General features: G+C 37.1%; 3 protein-coding genes across 4 annotated transcripts; 2 read left to right on the forward strand and 1 right to left on the reverse strand.

Moving 5' to 3' along the window:
• The first annotated feature begins 1,369 nt into the window (after positions 1 to 1,369).
• LOC122345214 (growth-regulated alpha protein) lies at positions 1,370 to 2,575 on the forward strand. Its single transcript, XM_043239124.1, has 4 exons — positions 1,370 to 1,509; positions 1,789 to 1,921; positions 2,164 to 2,247; positions 2,356 to 2,575. The coding sequence occupies exons 1-4, from the start codon at positions 1,446 to 1,448 to the stop codon at positions 2,396 to 2,398; spliced, it is 324 nt and encodes a 107-aa protein (XP_043095059.1). The 5' UTR covers positions 1,370 to 1,445; the 3' UTR covers positions 2,399 to 2,575.
• On the reverse strand, positions 2,565 to 15,027 carry cnot6l (CCR4-NOT transcription complex, subunit 6-like). 2 transcript variants are annotated; one of them, XM_043239122.1, is made up of 13 exons: positions 14,724 to 15,027; positions 11,995 to 12,116; positions 11,587 to 11,773; positions 11,274 to 11,359; positions 11,092 to 11,181; positions 10,941 to 11,009; positions 10,699 to 10,856; positions 10,269 to 10,423; positions 9,726 to 9,877; positions 7,896 to 8,123; positions 7,133 to 7,335; positions 5,908 to 6,113; positions 2,565 to 3,426 (listed from the first exon to the last, which is right to left on the reverse strand). In XM_043239122.1, the coding sequence occupies exons 2-13, from the start codon at positions 12,104 to 12,106 to the stop codon at positions 3,393 to 3,395; spliced, it is 1,680 nt and encodes a 559-aa protein (XP_043095057.1). In that variant the 5' UTR covers positions 12,107 to 12,116; positions 14,724 to 15,027; the 3' UTR covers positions 2,565 to 3,392. The 2 variants fall into 2 exon arrangements, with proteins under 2 accessions (XP_043095057.1, XP_043095056.1); XM_043239121.1 differs by having other exon boundaries at positions 2,565 to 3,429; positions 14,724 to 15,025.
• An 881-nt stretch (positions 15,028 to 15,908) lies between these two features.
• mrpl1 (mitochondrial ribosomal protein L1) lies at positions 15,909 to 18,338 on the forward strand. Its single transcript, XM_043240110.1, is given in 11 exon segments — positions 15,909 to 15,964; positions 16,245 to 16,338; positions 16,459 to 16,585; positions 16,587 to 16,682; positions 16,685 to 16,726; positions 17,066 to 17,148; positions 17,234 to 17,321; positions 17,508 to 17,619; positions 17,706 to 17,803; positions 17,925 to 18,006; positions 18,206 to 18,338. Coding segments are annotated over 11 exon segments (951 nt in total). The 5' UTR covers positions 15,909 to 15,933; the 3' UTR covers positions 18,304 to 18,338.
• The last annotated feature ends 367 nt before the right edge of the window (positions 18,339 to 18,705 follow it).

The raw sequence follows: 18,705 nt of genomic DNA on the forward strand, positions 1-18,705 counted from the left end.
AGAATTACATACAAGTAAAAAGCTTGTGGAGGGAGTGTGATGCTTTGGGAAATGTTCTGCTGGGAAACCAGGGTTCTGCCGTCCATCTGGATGTTACTTTGACACGTACCACCTACTTGATAATGGTCTTGCCCCAAAGCTTGAGATGCTGACCCTGCCTCCAGATTTCCCAGATTTCAATCCAGCATCGTCTGTAAAATGTACTGAAAAAAGGCCCCATCTCACAACTTACCGGACTGAAAGGGTTCCTCCTCCCCAAAATTTGATTAAATTAGATAAACACAATTTATTTTGACATTTTGAATGGAAACCAGTAGGCTTGTGATGGTCCCATTGACTCCTAAATAATCTAAAAAAAAAAGAGAAACGCATTGTCTGAATACTTTATCTGCCATCAGTGGTTAAACTGTAACATTATGAAGCTACAAGAATACTTACTGTATCCATTTATGTAAGAGAGTATAGCAAAATAAAGTAAACTGTCACATATTACAATACAAATTTGAGACCAAAATTATGCAGGCATTTTGACCTGACCGTGTTTTGCTCAAGTGTTTTTTCTTTAATTGTTAATGCAAACCTTTTACACCACAGACTGAACAAGATTAAGCGTCACTTAGTAACTGGCTGACCTTGTGTACTTAGCTGACAACTATTCAACCCAATTCATTACATACCTTTCCATCCTATCTTAGCTTTTATCAGACCACGCAACACAAATGTCAGATGACAGTATAGTTATGTTTAGCACATCTGAGAGACAATCGTGGTCACAAAATGTAGCTTTAACCTCATTCGGCGCTGTAGAGATGAAGGAAACATCGCATTTTGGTCTCTCTTAAGGCATAAAACATGAAACTGAAAGTCACCTCATTTCAAGAGAATGAAAACCAGGTTCCAAACTGAAACAGTGAAAGCCTTTCTTTATAAATTAAAGAGTCATTTTAGACACAACTGCGATAAGAACCAAGCAACTTCAAAGTTACACATTTAGAATATGTTTTTGTGCATCATTCCATGTATTTTCCCTGCTAGTAGATCTGAATAATGTGTGGATATCTTACCTAATTATTTCTACTTCTAACATCTTGAGATGTATTTATCTTATTGCATGGAGTGGACTATATGTGAGATTTTATAATTAATTATAATTAAAAGAAAGAAAATGAGATTCAAAATTCCTTTTATTTGTTAAATATCACCAGCGTATTAACAATTGAGATTTAGAAGTAAATTATTTTAAAATAATACACTCTGTAGTATAGTGTGAATTAATGTGCATTAAGAAAAAAGCTATTTAAATATTTTCCCCTTACAGTAAAATTCCAACTCATATGCATATTTTTTTTTCACCCACTTGCTAATATAGGTTTATCACTTCCTCTTCTGAGCATCAATATATACTGGGCAGAAGACGCCTCTCGACACAACTGATCTCAGCCAACATGTCAGCGATCTCTTACCTACTGCTGGCAGCTACTGCAGCGTGCTGCTTCACGACTCTCTGTGGTAAGGCTATTTAGTTTTGATTTTAGAAATGTTTGTACTTCACTTTACTTTCACATTTTAATTAATGCAGCGTTTTTATAAACAGATGTCTGCATAAATCAGGTGCTTTTTAAAAGGTGGATCTGTTAAATGTGCTATACTTTAGTGCGGGCGAATTGTGCACTTAACTGTGGTTGCGATGTTTTTCATTTGTTCTGCATTCTTTATTTTTGATGAAATGGTTACAACGTTAATTAGAGAAATAGAATTCTAACCCTACGTCTACATGGCTTCTTTTAGCATTGCCAATGGAAGGCTTTGGTTCCAACAAGTGTCAGTGTGTGACCACCACCTCATCCGTAGTCTCAGCTCAGTCGTTCCAGAGAATTGAGATCGTGCCTCCAGGAGCAAACTGTCGTAAAACCGAGATCTTGTGAGTCATGATGTTTTGCCTCTACACACACACTTCAATCACAGACATGAAGGAAAAATGTGCAAAAGGGTGCATGTTTCCTTTGTTCTGTCAAACCTCAGCGCTCTCAAAACTACGTTACATTATTCTCTCATTAGCCCACGCAGCTCTCAGACAAATGCCACTTATTGACCGTACATATTAGGCAGGTTTGTGTAAGACAGGCTCATATGTTTATTAAATCTTTTTTTACATTTTCTTAGGATTACCAAAAAGAACAACCATACAGTTTGCATAGACCCTGAAGCACTATGGATCAACAAATTAATCGTAAAAATAATGAAGAGGTAAAGTTTAACTCCTGAAACCCAGACGGTCTGATCTACATTTGACATTTTGTTTTTGTTTTTCTTTCTTTGTATCATCTAAAAGGTTTTCTTTTCTTTTTCCTACAGAAAAAGAAGTGCGAAGGAAACCGCTGCGCCCACTGTGGCATAAAACGCGAGCAAGAACAACTTTCCATTTCCTACTTTTCACTTATTACTTTTCATTCAAGCAGTTGATGTGTCGTGCTGAATGTCATTAGGCCACATTCGCAAATTAAAAACAAGTCTGCCTACAAAATCTGTAACGATTATAACGAAATAAAAATCACACAAGCTTCTTTCTTTAAAATGACATCTTTATTGCCTTTAAGGTGGGAGACTAGGACAATACTTTTATTGTTTTACAAATGGGCCACATGTAGCACCATTTACATTTGCAAACAAATATTTTCCCCCCCATATCGTCAACATGTGTGTATAGACTAAATAAGAGAGTTACAAAATGTGTACTCCTCAGCTGAGGAGAAACTGCATGAAAAAAAAGTCTCAGTCCTTGAGAAAATCCAGTGATAAAGCCTTATAATCACATTGGGAAAATGCTCATTTTTGGATATTCTAATCAATGGGTCTCAAGGTTCTTGGCAAAACAATGCTTTACATCATCTTACAATCATGCAAGTTCTTTATTCATTTGAATTTCTCACGAGACTGACCTCAAACCCTATTGCGTAATACAGATTCAGTAAAAGACTACTGCTATTTTCCTCATGCTTATTTTATTTTATTGGTATTTTAAAAAATACCGCCCGTTCATCAATCTGGATTAAAATAACTGTCTAATTAGACCATTTGCCAAGAGGAAATATGTTCAGCATGTTCAGTGGGAATTTCTGTGAGGAGAGCATATAAAAATACCCATCAGAAAACAAAAATGCTACCCCTAACCAGGGAAACAATGGCGATCTTCTCCACTTTATAACAGAAAGATTTAAGATCCTGCCATTTCTGCAAAACAAGCTGGCTTATAACTGCTGACCACGGCACGTTTCGATAACAACAACATTATAACTGGATCACGGCCGCTTTAGAAGTCATCGTGTCTCTCTGGTGAAGAGAAGAGATGGACAGATGAACGGATGAGTGGATGGAAGGGTGCTGGTGCTGGCTCACTCTGTAAGCGTCTTGCTTTCACAGGCAGTACTGCTGTAGAAAAGAGGGTTCAGACTAGGCACAGTTTGATAAAAGAGGAATGCTCTACTTATCAATCAGTTTGCAAAAGTGACAAAAAGTGAAAGCACTCATGCTCAATGCGAAAAATTGTGCAGGATTTCCAGATTAAATACTTTGCTAACTAACTATTTTTAGAAGTGATGCAATGGATGGGAGTTAATCTGTGGAGTTACTGTTTGTTTTCTAAGGTCTGATGGCAGTGATAAGTAACATGCAGCACAGGTAGTCCAACACTTAACAGTCTACTTCAGCACCTCTGAACGTTCCTTAAGAAACATTTTACTCATACCAGCTCGACATAGCACAAGGCACAGTCTGCCAAAGCGTGTTAGGAAAGCTATAGCTTTGTCCAAATAAGACATTGTATGCGAGACTGGATGTGTCCAACAGACAAGCGCTACCTGCTATCCATTCTCCTCACAGGTTAAATCATAAATGCTGCAGGATTTTAAATTCAAGAAGCTTTAAGCATTAAACATTTTTATGATTGCTAGCTTGAACCAAGGACTTTTGGCTTATTAAAGTCAGAATTCATGCAAGGAAATGGGGGGCTACGGTGCCTGAGGCACCATCTCATTTTCACCTTTGGATGAAGATGCAAACTTGTGCCCAAATTTAGAATATTGCATTAAACATAAATCACCGTATAAAGCACCATTTCCATCCAGGAAGTGGATGAGAATAAAATTGCCACTTCCTGGCACTGTACATAATCATTTTTGTATACAATCAACTGCATACACTTTAGTGCACGCAGACAAAACACGGTCATGTTATCTTATTTTTGGAGGCTGCCTTCTCGAGGCGTAGTTCTGGGAGTTAATTATAACAAAGCGCTTCGACAAAATGTAAAACTAGCTTTTCAGATGCTGCCCTATTTTTGATGCGCATTGATGAATTTCTTTGAGAAATGTGTTTTGTTCTTTATGCTTATGGTTTACCTTATAAGAACTATTTTTGCACGTTCTTAGAAATTATGCGCATCTTGGCATTTCAATCCAGTGCTGTTTCTTTATGCGATATCCCAAAATGCACATAAAATAGGCGGATGGAAACACAGCTATTGACACGTTTCTGCATGAGTTTGTTGTTTACAATCTGTTAGAGTTTTTAAAGTTATTAAATGCAATATAGCTTTTAGTGAAATTCAGCAAATGATTATGTCTTAGCTTGTCAACCTTGAAAACCATAACAATGTAGATATAACAGCGAGAAAGGCCTCTAACCCTGAAAATGCTTTTAGTTGTGCCAAACACATAAAATGACATTTTTTCATTATTTATCCAACAAATGACAAAATGACATGTCTAAACATAAATTAACGTTCATCTCGTACCGATGCAGCAGACAAGCCATTACCATTGAAACAAATGTGAAACAATACAACTAAGCTGAATTACCCCGAGTTAAAGACATAGTTCACCCCAAAATGAGTACTGTTCCACAGAAAAAATAAAGGCATAGAGGCTTGAGTCATTTTTGGGTGAAATATGCCTTGAACGCCTAGGTAGTCTCCTCTAGCGATTATACATTGTCCCAATAATGTCAACCACATGCCGATCAGAGATTCTTTGGGACGCTCGCTGGCATCATGACATCACTGAGGCAAGGAGGACTTTACATTGTGTAAATATACATCAGTACGGTGATGAGATTAAGATGCCAATGCAAGCAGCAAGAGAAAACAGCACAGCTGGGTTATAATCCGTAGGGCTGGGATCCTCTTTAATAGTGTACATTTTAAAGACAAGTTTGCATAATACTTCACATTGCACTATTAAGAATTTCCAATTAAAAATACATTGCTGAAAATTCCATCCTCACCGCAGTTTTTTGTTTTTGTTTTTTTTTTTACAATTACATAACCTAAATGCAAATCCATCCTGTAGTAACATCAAAAAGGGGAACTTGAATTTGTAATGCACAGTGCAGTAACTATTATAATATTTATTGTTGGACAATGAAGAGAAAAATCGGGTTTTATTGCACTGGGAAATTTCTGGATTTGATCTCCATCTTTAAGCTTTTTTTGACAATCGTTTGAAATGCTGAAGGGGAATTTAAAAGAGGATGCTCACTGAATCAACGTTTTTGTAATACTCACACTAACGTTGTTATGCTACATGATCCGTCTTCCCTTAACATACACACTTCTACCGTCCAAATACTGACACATGGCTTCAATCTCACAGACAAACAGATCGATATCCCTGAAAGCAGCGTTTGTTTGGTACCAAACAGAGAATCCCAACCCTAATTTGGTATTAAGCTTTTGTTTTCAAGTTGGAAAACATAATAATAAGATCATATAATCCTGTGCAAAGGTTAAAAAAGGAACAAAGTATGTGAGTACTTCACTCCTGTGTGTGCCTATATTTGTAGGGGCTCATCATAGGGGGTTCGTCCATGGTTTGGGGTGTTAGATGAGTAAGGGAAGGGGGGCTGCACTACCTGTGGACAGGCAGATGCAGCCCGTTGAGGGGGGGTAAGGGCGGGTGGTACTCCAGCTGAGCCAGGAGGGAAAAGTGATCGGAGGGGATGTGTGGGTGGGGGCAGCCCGTTATGTTGTTGTCCTTCAGCCACTGAGTCTCCAGTGGACCCAGAACGCCCAGAACACGCATGTGCGTCTTAGAGAAGAAAATGTAGTCAATCACGCCCTACGAAAAAGGAGAAAACGTCATTTAAAAAGGGGGTAAATAAAAATCGTGGTAATACTTTCTATGAAGCCCGTCTTTAATACATTATAATACTTAATGCATTATAATGAGTGCATAATGCATTAGAAATAACTTTAGAATATGTTGTATCGTCTCATGAATAATAATTCTATAAATGTGTTATAATATTTACTTTATAATGTAAATAATTTATAAATAAATAAGTCTCATATCTTGCCATTTTACTTATGTCAGTTTACTTAAAGCGGACAGATATGACAAATAATATAAGTAATAATAATAATAACAACAACAATACAAATGTATTCTCAAAAGCCATGAGATCACATATCAGATCAAATGTAATTTGACACATTTGCTTTACACATTCATTGGAATGCCTTAATACCCTTTATAATGTATTATAAATATGGGATTCATAGAAAGCGTGACTATAATGTAAATTCGGGAGCCAGCAGAAGTCAGCAACTGCACATTTCAAACACAGTCACACAGCTGTCTGAACAAAGTCTTAACTGCGGAATGAATAAACTATGCAATTACATTTTTATTAATTTGCTGTTTGCTAACTTCATTTAAACTTTTTTGTGGTTGTTTTACCATTACGTTGTACTGTGGTGTAAAGGGCTCATCTTAATAACATTTGTTGATTGCCACCATTCCATTGGTTAGTTTTGAGGCCTAGACTATGTTCAACCACTCATGTCTATTTTCAGGATATTTTAAAGTGGTCTTAAAAACAAAAACCATGTTGTCTACTTATTAGACTAACTTATCCATTAATGTTTGTCATTTGCAAACAAACACAGGAAAAAATTATTTGGGTTGAGTGAACAACTTGGTCCAAAGTTGAATAAAGTCAAAAAAAGCTGTGCCGCGGAAATTTTAAATTAAGTCAGCTTTTCATTTTTTACAATATAGTGCACTGGTTTCAATGCAATACAATAACAAAGCAATTCATGGTTCGCTAAAATCGTGAAACCTAAATATTTCCTGACCTTGAAGTCATACGTGTAGTTGGTGTAGGGCATGAGATTCCCCTCATAGGCACTCTTCAGCTGAAAGCTGTGTGTGATACTGCCATCAGGCTTGCCATTTTTGCCATTGCAACTGAAGTTGGTTAGACAATCGCTGTAACGCAGTTCCTTAAAATCTTTGTGATTTTCTGCAACTCCGCCATTACTCAGATACTCCACCACACCTGTGAAGAAAGGCAAGGGAGCCTAGTGAGACAAGAGCTTCCGAGGCAAAGGTTTACATCAATAGTTCTCCTAGAAATTATATTAAAGGGTATTTAGCCTACCCTAAAATAAAAATTGTTCTCATTTACTCACCTTGCTCATTCCAAACCTGTATGACTTTTGTTCTTCTGTGGGACATAAAAGAAGATATTTTGAGAAATATCTCAGTGGGTTTTTTTATCCTCACAATGGAAGGTCAAAAGTTACCTGCGTTCTTTGAAATATCTTCTTTTGAGTTCCACAGAAAGTCATACATATTTGAAACAACATGAGGGTTAGTAAATGACAGAATTTACATTTTTTGGATGAACCACTACTTTAATATTGCAGCAGATGGACATAGTAGCTCAAAGAATGAAAGGGCCGATTGCCTGAAAACCACACTTAATGGGAGAGGCATGCTTTCTTGTATGGATCTCTTGAACTCTTATTTGAAACTTACACAATAAAGATTGCCCAAGTGAGTTCCCCATTCCCTCTAACTTTATCTTTTAAATAAGCAGTTCCAAACATCGCTCACCCGAGTCTGGGAGTGAATTGAGGTCAGCGCAGAGGACGATAGGGATGGAGCTGGTGTCTGATGTGGGTGATGAAGAGTTGATGGATCCCGATGCCCTCTCAGCGATGCTCTTTAGTTCAGACAGAAACATCATTGTCTGGATGAGCTTCACATCCGAGTACTCCGGATCCCAGTGCATGTGGGCGTTAGCTACCAGCAGGTGCTGTTTCTCTGAAGGCGGCTTTAAACCTGCAATAAAACATTAATAAAATTAAATTTAGCTAAAATTTATTTCAAAATCAAGGTCATTACCCCCAGTTCAGAGAAAATTGAAAGCTGAATATGAAAAGTAAACTCTATTTGCAAAGTGTATTGCATCGTTTTGAAAAGTCGATTGATTTAAGTGGAAAAGGGAAGACTATGCTGAGAAATGAGAAATAACAGCACTCATCAAAACGTGTGCATTATCATAAATTGCATCCAGCTGTTTTGAGGCAGGAAATAAAAAGTATGTTATCACTGAAATCCCACCTAGCACTGAATTCAACCACAAAAAGTTAATTTTATTAAACGGAGCAAGTTAAGACCAAGTTGGCTTGCAAAACGTTGTCAGATGTAAAAGTTTTGTTTTATTTACTTGCAGCTGAATCTTGTAAATCTTTTAGAAAATGCTGTTATTTATATAAAAGTGCCTAATATCTACCAATTTCCTAAATACTAATATACTCAAATGTTGAATCATTTTTGGTGTTAATTTATTCTACTGACATATAATCCACTGTGCTGTTCATGAACTTTAAATTAATTTCCGGAGACAGTAGTTACAGGTGCATCTCAATAAATTAAAATGTTGCAGAGAAATTCATTTACTTCAGTAATTACATTCAAATTGTGACTTGTGTATTAAATACATTCAGTGCATACAGGTTGAAGTAGTATAAGATTTTGTTTTTTTAAATGGTCAGTAGAAAGAAGCATGAAGTGTAGTGACGTTGGTTTTCAAAAAACACAATGGACCAACACCAGCAGATGACATTGCACTCCAAATCATCACAGACTGTGTAAACTATGAGCTTCTCCATGCTTCCTCCAGACTCTGAAGTCATCTGCGATTCAGGAGTGGCTTAACAAGAGGAATACGACAACTGCAGCCAAATTCCTTGACACGTCTGTGTGTGGTGGCTCTTGATGCCTTGACCCCAGCCTCAGTCCATTCCTTTTGAAGTCCACTCAAATTCTTGATTTTGCTTGACAATCCTCGTAAGGCTGCGGTTCTCTCGGTTGGCTGTGCATCTTTGTCTTCCACACTTTTTCTTTCCACTCAGCTTTCTGTTAACATGCTTGTATATAGCACTCTGCGAACAGCCAGCTTCTTTGGCAATGAATGTTTGCGGCTTACCCTCCCTTCTGAAGGGTGTCAATGATTGACCACTGTCTGGACCACTGTCAGATCAGCAGTCTTCCCCATGATTGTGTAGACTAGTGAACCAAACTGAGAGACCGTTTTTGAAGGCTCAGGAAAACCTTGCAGGTGTTTTGAGTAGATTGGCTGATCAGAATGTCACCATATTCTTAATTTATTGAGATAGTGGATTGGTAGGTTTTGTTAAATGTGAACCAGAAATCATCACAAATAAAAGAACTAAAGACATAAACTACTTTAGTCTGTGTCCACTGGATTTATTTGATACACAAGTTTCACAATTTGAGTTTCCACAACATTATAAATTATTGAGATGCACCTGTACTACTGTCTTCACGAGTGAATATTTTTTTGTGATTTGCTGCCATCTACAGGACAAAGCTAAACAGAGGCTGTGCCGTTAGCTGTTTAAACGACTGAGTCCTTACCACTAACAAACAAGTCTTTCTTCACTTCCAACAGGACAGCTACTCCGATGTTATCTTTGGTCATGACTCGGTTTAGCATAACCTCTGAGCCCTCTGAGTTTGCCATGGCAACCTGATTGAACTCCACTGTGTGTTTCTGCACCAGAACAAATCTACAAAAGACAAAAAAATGCACTAGATGAGCTTAATATCATTTCACTTTAAAGGAACACTCCCGTGACTCTTCCGTAGTTAGATTGTGTACCAAGACTACGGAAAATAAAAAGTTGCTGTTTTCTAGGCTGCTATGGCTAGGAAGTATACTCTCATACTGTCGTGATAATCAAGGAACTTTGCTGCCGTACCATGGGTGCAATAATGTTATGCAGTGACTGAAAATAGTCCCCAGCTAGAAAAAAATATTAAAACTCTTTGGTCATTTTTTTATGCTAACGGTCTAATCAATGATCTATGTTATGCTAAACTCAATTGTTTAACTGTAGGGGAGTTAGAAAATTAGCCTTTTTTCAAAAACCTTGTAAGACGATAAAAGGAAATTCTCACTTCTCGGTCTTGAAGAACACAGCACAGCCATCCACATGTTTCCGCTCCTGTTCTGACACGAGTTTGGTACGAGATTTTGGACAGAAAAAGCCATCATATCCACGCTCTTTTAGTGTTTCCAGAAAGAAAGTGTAGTACTGCTCTGTTTCCACCTCCTGCACATAAAGCATTAGAGCAAAGTATACAAAAACCCCAAACACAAGTCAAATTAAATGTATTGTTAACACATAATAAAAATTTTGCTTAAAGATATAACTATATGTTCATTTATTATATTGAAAGTTACAGGCATGAGAGGTAACGTATTAGAAATGCAATATTATGTTTACTGTATTTTGACTGAGAATTTTTGGTGAGAATAGAGAGACTACCAATCCCGATGTGCTATATCAATCCATATCCTTTTAATTTTGAAATGGGAGCTTCATACCTGCAGGCTTATGATGTCAGCATCACAGTTAGTGATCTCCTCCATGATGCCCTTCTTCCTGTACTCCCAGTTAAGGGCCCATGAGGGACAGTAGCCGTACAACTGTCTTGTTGCATACTTGTCACACAGTACGTTGTAGCACATTACCGTGAACACAGCTTGAGGACACAAAAGTTTAATATTAGCTTTGCTCCTTGCTAAATCATGATTTTTAAAAGTCAGTGACAGGATGCTAGCTGTACCTGTGGGCATCATTTGGTCTCGCTCCCTCAAAGTGATCCAAGGTCTTTGGGGGAGCTGTTCTGGGTGCACTAATATTGGGAGAGGAAAATTAAATGAATAACTTCTCTGTATTTTATTAGTAAGCAGCTATGTACCTGTGTCCATTATTACCTGCAAGATTGTCAAGCATGTAATTTAGTAACTTCCTTGTTCCATCAGGCTCCTGATACAGGTTGAGTATATCTTGGGACAATGGATTACCTGGGAAAGTATTATTGTTCTCAGGCCTGTTAAAAATATTGAATGCTTGCTCTGCACGTACTGCATAATCGCTTCTAAGCAAAATGCTTTACCTTTGAGGCCAAGGGTTTGCAACTGGAACAGCCGACCAAGTTCATAAGGCAAAACTCGTAAACAATTGTTGTTCAAAAGCAATTCCCTAAAAAAGAAACAAAGAAAGAAACATATGTGACAATATAACAAGGTGTCAAGGTGTTCTGTATATACCTAGTCTTTTAAACGTTTGGTCTATTTAAGTTTTGTTGTTAAAGGAAAAAAAAAAAAACATTAATCGCACTTGTCCTTAAGAATCTGTAATAAGGCCAATAGAACAATTTTACTTAATTCTGATGGGAATCTGTGGAAACTGACCGATTTGTTACGTACCTGAGAGTCACCATGTTGCCGAGTTCTGCTGGCAGGCTGCGCAGTTTGTTGGAGGACAGGTTTAGGTAGACAAGATGGGGTAGCTTTGCGATTTCGGGAGGGATCCGGCTCAGGTTGTTGTTGTTGATGTGGAGAGCAGTCAGATGGGTCAGCGTCCATAGTGAGCTGCTCAGACTTCTGACCCGCCCTGTACCAACAAATCACAGAGTAAACCTCTTCCAATTTCACATCACATTTGGATAAAAGCATCTGCCACTTTTTAGCATAGACGGGCTTTCGCTTTCACTGATTTATTCATTAACTTCTCTCATATCATTGTACTGTACCCAAAGTAGCACATTGATAAAAAAATAAGCTGATTTTATAAAATGAGGCATAAGCTCAATGAACTGAGGAATAATAACTAACCAGAAATCTCCAACTCGGTCCAGTGTGACTTCTTCCCGCTGGCCGCTTCCTCGGCTGACATGATTGTATATAATCTGCGTGGGTCTGGAGGATCATATTTTTCCTTTGGCATGCCTGTTAATCTGAAAATACAGAAAGAAAATGAATCATTAGTCACCGTGGTTTTGGAAATCAGGCTTTCACCGTGAAAGCTGAAAGCCTGATCTATGAGCCAGCTGGCATTGTAATTGTAATTATAGTGGTCAGTTTAGGAATGCTGCTCGAGTGACTCCCTCTAAAACCTCAGATCAAGCCAGATCACCCTTAGACAAACTTATGTAAAAAAGACGTACAGTAAATAAACCAACAACTGCAATTCAACTAGTGCAAAGGCCTTTCTTTCTGACACGAGTAAGGATTGTTTAAGTTTAATGCAAAATAAAGCTAAAGAAAATGAATGCATAGGTACTAAGTCAAGCTGTGAAATACCAACATATCATCTATAGTGCAGTTCATAAGGCTACATTTATTTAATCATAAATAGAGTTTTAAAAAAACAATATAAGTTTTATAACAATTTTTGTAAACTGTATGTTTTATATTTAATTACATATTAAAATGTACACCTGTGAAAGGAAATCGTTATGATATGCTGCTTTGCACGCAAGAAACATTTCTTAATATCATTTGTGCTTTGTAATATTTTTGTGAAAACTGCGATGCATTTTCTTCAACATTATTTGATAAATAGACAGTTTAAAATGATAATTTTTTATAATAATAATAATAATAATAATAATAATAATAAATCCTTTACTGTCATGTTTGATCATTTAATGCAACATTGCTGAATAAAAGTAGTCATTTCTTCCAAAAAAAAAAAAAAGAACGAAAATAAAACGACAAAAAATAATGCAATAAAATAAAATATTATAGAGCGAAAGTGTATGTTCTAGAAACCAGGCCAAAATGTGAGATCCTGAGTGCTTACTGAGAGACAGGTAGACAGCTGATGTTTAAACTGATACATTGAACTGTTTGAGTAGTTGATATCTCTGATGTTGAGCCAAAACATTATGGCAGTCTAGGGCACCGACAGAGTTTAACTTAGTTGAACCTTGGAGATGTGTGTGTGTGTGTGTGTGTGTGTGTGTGTGTGTGTGTGTGTGTGTGTGTGCGTGTTTAAATCAATCCCTTTCAGCTGAAAAAGATGAAAGCAAAACAGCACTTTCCCATAACACCCTATTAATAGGTAAAACCACCAGCAAGAGCTTTTAAACAGACGACTGCCCTTATTTGCCTTGTATAAAAAGAACATGCGATGCGCTGCAATCATTCAGTCTCTGCTGTTATACACACAAGAGCACACTGCCAAAGGGTACAACGGGTACAACATATCCTGCTTCTCAATTAGATCTTGTACATGTTTTCTTACATGCAGAATTTAAGGACTCTATTAACTCTAGGCCTTTGGACTAAATGTTATATTCATATTAGTGCATCAGCTCATTATTCAGCGCAGCAACCGTCTGTCTCAATTTCAATGAACACTATACATTTAACCAGTCTTAAGTATGGGTGCATTTGTAGCAATAGCCAACAATACATTGTATGGATCAAAACTACCCATTTTTCTTTTATGCCAAAATCATTAGTATATTAAACAAAGATCATATTCCATGAAGATATTTTCTAAATTCCTCAATGTTGTAACATATCTATATATTTTTACGTTTTTATATGAGTTGCCAAAAAATTAATTTGATCGTCTTTAAGTATGATACTTTTATTTATATTTTCTTACAATGTTTATTATTATTATTATTATTGTTATTGCACCCTCAGATATCTTTTCACATAGTTGTTTCTCTGCAATATAAACTGACCCTCGTGACTGGTTTTGCGGTCCAGGATCACATTTCTGCTGTCAATAGGTTTAATCCGTATTTATTTATTTAGTATAGGTGTTGTATTCTTCCGAGTTGTACACATGTCATTCTATACATTGGATATTAAGCATAAAATATGTGTACATTGTGTTCAGTGCGTGTATTGTGATTTCTCTTGTCGCGATCTGTCACTAACCGTGTAAATGGTCATGTGACAAAACAAACAAACCAAAAAAAGTTGCCCGAGCAAACATCACGGCTTATATGCAAATGAACGCTGGCCCACGACAAATGACAGCAGACGCGTTACGTAACCCGCTCTTTGAAGTTACTAAGTAACTTCTATTAATAAAACAAACACACACGTTCAAAGCTGAACCTGACTTGGGCTTGTTGTTAAAAGCGCCTTTAAAAACGCCTCGGCGTTTCACGTTACAGTTAAAAGCGTGTCAACGACCCGGCGCGGTTGTCAACTACTCCGATAACGAGGTTTGTGTTACGTAAGGCTATTATTATTAGCTATTCTCGCTTAGTCGGTGAATGCACAAAGTTGAGATTTACGTAGATTAAGTTTGGTCGGTTGAGCTGACAACCGCGACGTGAAGAGCGCGAGCGGATCTGGCCGTGGTCCGGGCGCCCCTCGTCATCACCAAATACGGTCATCTATTAATCAGGAGAAACTACGTGTTGTGTAATGGCTTGAAACACTGTTCTCTCGTGTTTATTAAGTTGCAGCGCACACTGTCTCCTTAGCCGATCTTCTGGAGGTAACGCAGAGCTGGGGACGGCGGGTGTATCTGACACCCAAAGATATAAACAACGCAAAAGCACCACGCCGGAATGCAGCACGTAGGCTCTTACCTGCATTCGGGAGGTGGGAGAGGAGCTGCTGGTGTGATATGATCAGAGACATACGGACAAACTGCGACCGATCCTCATCCTGAGAGTCGGGCAGAAGGAAGGACAACACTCTGAGCTTCCGCTCCAGTCCGCGGTCCCTTTACAACCAACGAGAAGAAGTCCGAATCGGTTCTTTTGAACAGGCTGTTTAAAAAAACGATTCAAAAAAGATCGGGCTATTATTTTACGCCATTAATTGCATCACAAGGCCCATGGCGTCACCCAAGTCTTATTAAAAACATTACACACAGTTTTATTTTTATTAAACAGTGCTAAATTCACCTTCGGCTAACGAATTTAGCAAAAAATGCTGTCATCTTTTTATATGTGCTGATGTCAAAGGTGCTGTATGTACGTTTTTTAATCTTTTAAAGCAAAGAAAATAATATAATATGTTTGCATTTCAGCTGTAGTTGCCACTGAAACCTTTACTACTCTTCTACAAATGTTCAGCATTTTGTTAAAGTGACCAAAATTTCAGCAACTCCATATCACAGCTCCTCTTTATATTAGATCACTTAGGATCGCTTGGAATGGGAGTCTTGCTGGTTAGTTGGTTCTTGGTTCAATGATTCAGTAGGTGAATCGACAACCACTACCAATTCAGTTCGTTTCGTGAACGAACGGTTTGGAACAGTTTCGCGAACCGGTTCATTTAATACATTACAAAGATCCGACACAAAAGAACGATTCTTGAAATGTTATTCTGAAATACGGCATTCTTAAAGTGGGGAAATAAAAATACGACATATTCATCTCTGTTTTATTAACCCATGCTCTCAAACGTATAGGCAACATTATTTTAGGAAGTATTAAACCTGCAAAGTTTAACTTTTTAACTACATTTTACACTTAACCTTGTAACTTTGCATATTATAGTTTTGGATTATCTGATATAAATGGGTCAAATAACAAGAATTGTTTTACTGTTTCCCTCCTTCAGCATATCTGCTAAAACAAAATGATGGCCAATTAGCCAGTATATTAATTGTGTGTTGTAGTATATAAAACATAGCGTGTGTATACAAATTCAGTTTTGAGTATATTTTAGTACAAAAGTTAGATGCTCACGGCTTTTGGGAATACTAGGAATATTATGAGTGGTGGGAACGCTTAACGCTGGTTGAGGACTTAGAAGGAGAATTTAAGTGTAACACAGAAGTCTGTCAACATGGCTGCCCCCTCGAGGAGCGTTTTAAGAGGTCAGTTTTGAAACGATACGTATTATTTTGTGCATTTGTATATTCAGATATATTTTCAAAGATTATTAACATGAAAATTGTCATGTGCAGAATGCTTGTGTGTCAAATATTGTGTTTTGCATCACCATGATCTTTTAGTTATGCAGTGCATCTAAAGGATAAAGTGTACTTCTTTTTTTTTTTTTAATTACTAATCGGATAGCTAAGTGTAATCATTAATATATGTCATCTGACCCAGTGATTTTAATTCTGCTTTACTCATGTGTGATATCTGACGCAGTTTTACCCAGATGTCAGAGTCTGTTCTATCTGACTGCACACAGACAGCAGCAGCCTGTCAGATCCTATGCTGCTGCCGCCGCCGCCGCCGCCAAGTGAGTCGTTTTTACACTATTTAGCCTTTAACATGGTAAAAGGTTATTTGCTTAAAATTTCTAGCCGTTTTGGTCAACTTAGTATGTTGACCAATGATTTTCATCAAAACACTTTTGTAGGCATAAGGAGAAGAAAAAACGAGACCTCTCAAGAAAAAGAGGCGAAGGAGAAAAAAAGATTGATGACAAAAACCGACATAAACCCTATGGACTCACAGCCTGGGCTCCTGTAGATGATGTGTACATGAGTGCGATACTATCCCAAACCTGTACACGAGGTGTCTGTGGCCATTGAAATGATGAAGAACTTTCAGAAGTTGGATTTCAGTTCTGAAAACCAGCCTGTGTATACGTCAACTTGCGTCTAGACATGAAGCTGGAGAAAAAGGTACATTTTGGGAGGATATTTTTTTAAGCCCATCTTTGCTTGAAATAATAAATTTGCTTTTGTTTCTGAATTCACAAAAACTATTGTCTAAATGTCTTTTATGCTCTGTTACTGTCTGTGATATATATATATATATATATATATATATATATATATATATATATATATATATATATATATATATACTCTTAATGTCCCCAAACATTTAAATGGCAATCAAACAGAATCCACAGTTGTCAAATTAGTTTCATTCCAGTGCTAAGCAGTATAACTGCAACAATAGAAGTTTAAATCTTAATGACTTTCCATTTGTTTTTTTGTTTCGTTTGTTTTTCTCAGAAAAAAGTGGATCCATTTGTTAGCACTATTAATTTACCACATCCCTTCAAGTTGGACATCAACAAAATAGTGGTTTTCACGAGGTGGAGAATCACTCTTTGCTGCCATTGACTGAACTGATTTGATATAATTTACAGGAGCTTTACAGTTTGCATGCATTAATAGTAGAAATATGAATGTACAGAATCCAGATCAAGCCAGGATAGCGATGGAGAATGGAGCCGCAGTTGCAGGTGGAGCAGAACTGGTTGAGAAGGTAAAGCTTGCGAGAACCTACCATTGCAGGAAGATGAAGTAATTCCTAGATATACTGTTTAAAGGTTTGCCTGTTTAAAAAATGTTTTATTATTATTGCATTCAAAGCGTACCCACTTAGTAAATTCAGTCTGTTTTGCTTGCTTTTACAATTGTTGTACAATTGTCAATACATTGTTGATTACAGATTTTAGCTGATGAGATCATTGCAGATTTTTACTTGGCTGAGCCAGGCATTGTGCAAAAGCTGCACCCTTTAAAGAATAAGCTGAGGAAGAAGTTTCCCAAGAGCAAGAGAGGTCAGCGAGTTTCACATGTGTCAGGCAAGTTTTATTAATGTACGACTAAAACAAGGTTAAATTGCTCTTTGTGTTTCTTGCATCAGGATCGGTTGGAGTAAATATTCCAAAAATGCTTGAAATGTTCAAGAGTGGTCATGAATACTTGGTTGAGGACATCTATGTTAACACACAAGTTGCAACAGTAAGTCCCGTTAAATTGACAGATCGGACAGACATTTTTATTGTGTTAAAGTGAGAGATTATCTGCTTATTTTCACATGTGCACCCCCTTGCACCTTGTTAACATACTTTTTTGTAAACAGCTGGACATGCCAAAGGAGCATATTCTGGAAAACATTCATGCCATTGTAAAAGATGTGGCAAGCCATAAACCAGCAGAATTTGGTGAGTCATTTACCGTATATATTAGGTCATTTTATTTATTATTCTAACCACCTCACAAGTTCTGATTATAATCACATTCTCTCTGTTCTCTGCAAATGCCTAAACTGACTTCCTTTTGGCTATTAGGTGGAAGTATTCATTTCTATTCATTGACATGAATAAAATGTATTGTATCTGATTTTGTTTTTTTTTCTTCCAGGTCCTTTTATCGAGCGAGCAATTGTATGCAGCAGGTCAAGTGAGGCTTTGCACATTAAATTCGAAGAACTATTACAACAGGAGGAGAAAAAAGCATAACAATTTAGCTTTGTGTATATTTGCATTGTACAAAAGCGTATATACTGTAATAAAATGGTAAATGTTATATTGTCTAAGTATGTTGTTTTTTTTCTTTCTTTTGCTGAAGCTAGTTTTCAGTAGAATGTTTTAGGTATGGAGGCAACAGAGTTAATGGCCACTGTAGTCAATACAAAGGATTTCGACCACATTGAGCATCATAGTGGAGAGTAAACAACTATTTGCAGACTGCTGTATCTACACTGTTTACATTTACAATTAGGAAGCTTTTGTCCAAACAGATGTATAAGAAGAAAAAAGGCAGTTAATCAAAGAACCAGCTTAATATTCACTGCACCGTGATGATGCTCTTTCTGTAGACATTTTATATTCACGTTTTTAAACTCAATTATTCAAACAATT

Source organism: Puntigrus tetrazona, chromosome 5, assembly GCF_018831695.1.
Source record: "Puntigrus tetrazona isolate hp1 chromosome 5, ASM1883169v1, whole genome shotgun sequence".
Classification (NCBI taxonomy): domain Eukaryota; kingdom Metazoa; phylum Chordata; class Actinopteri; order Cypriniformes; family Cyprinidae; genus Puntigrus; species Puntigrus tetrazona.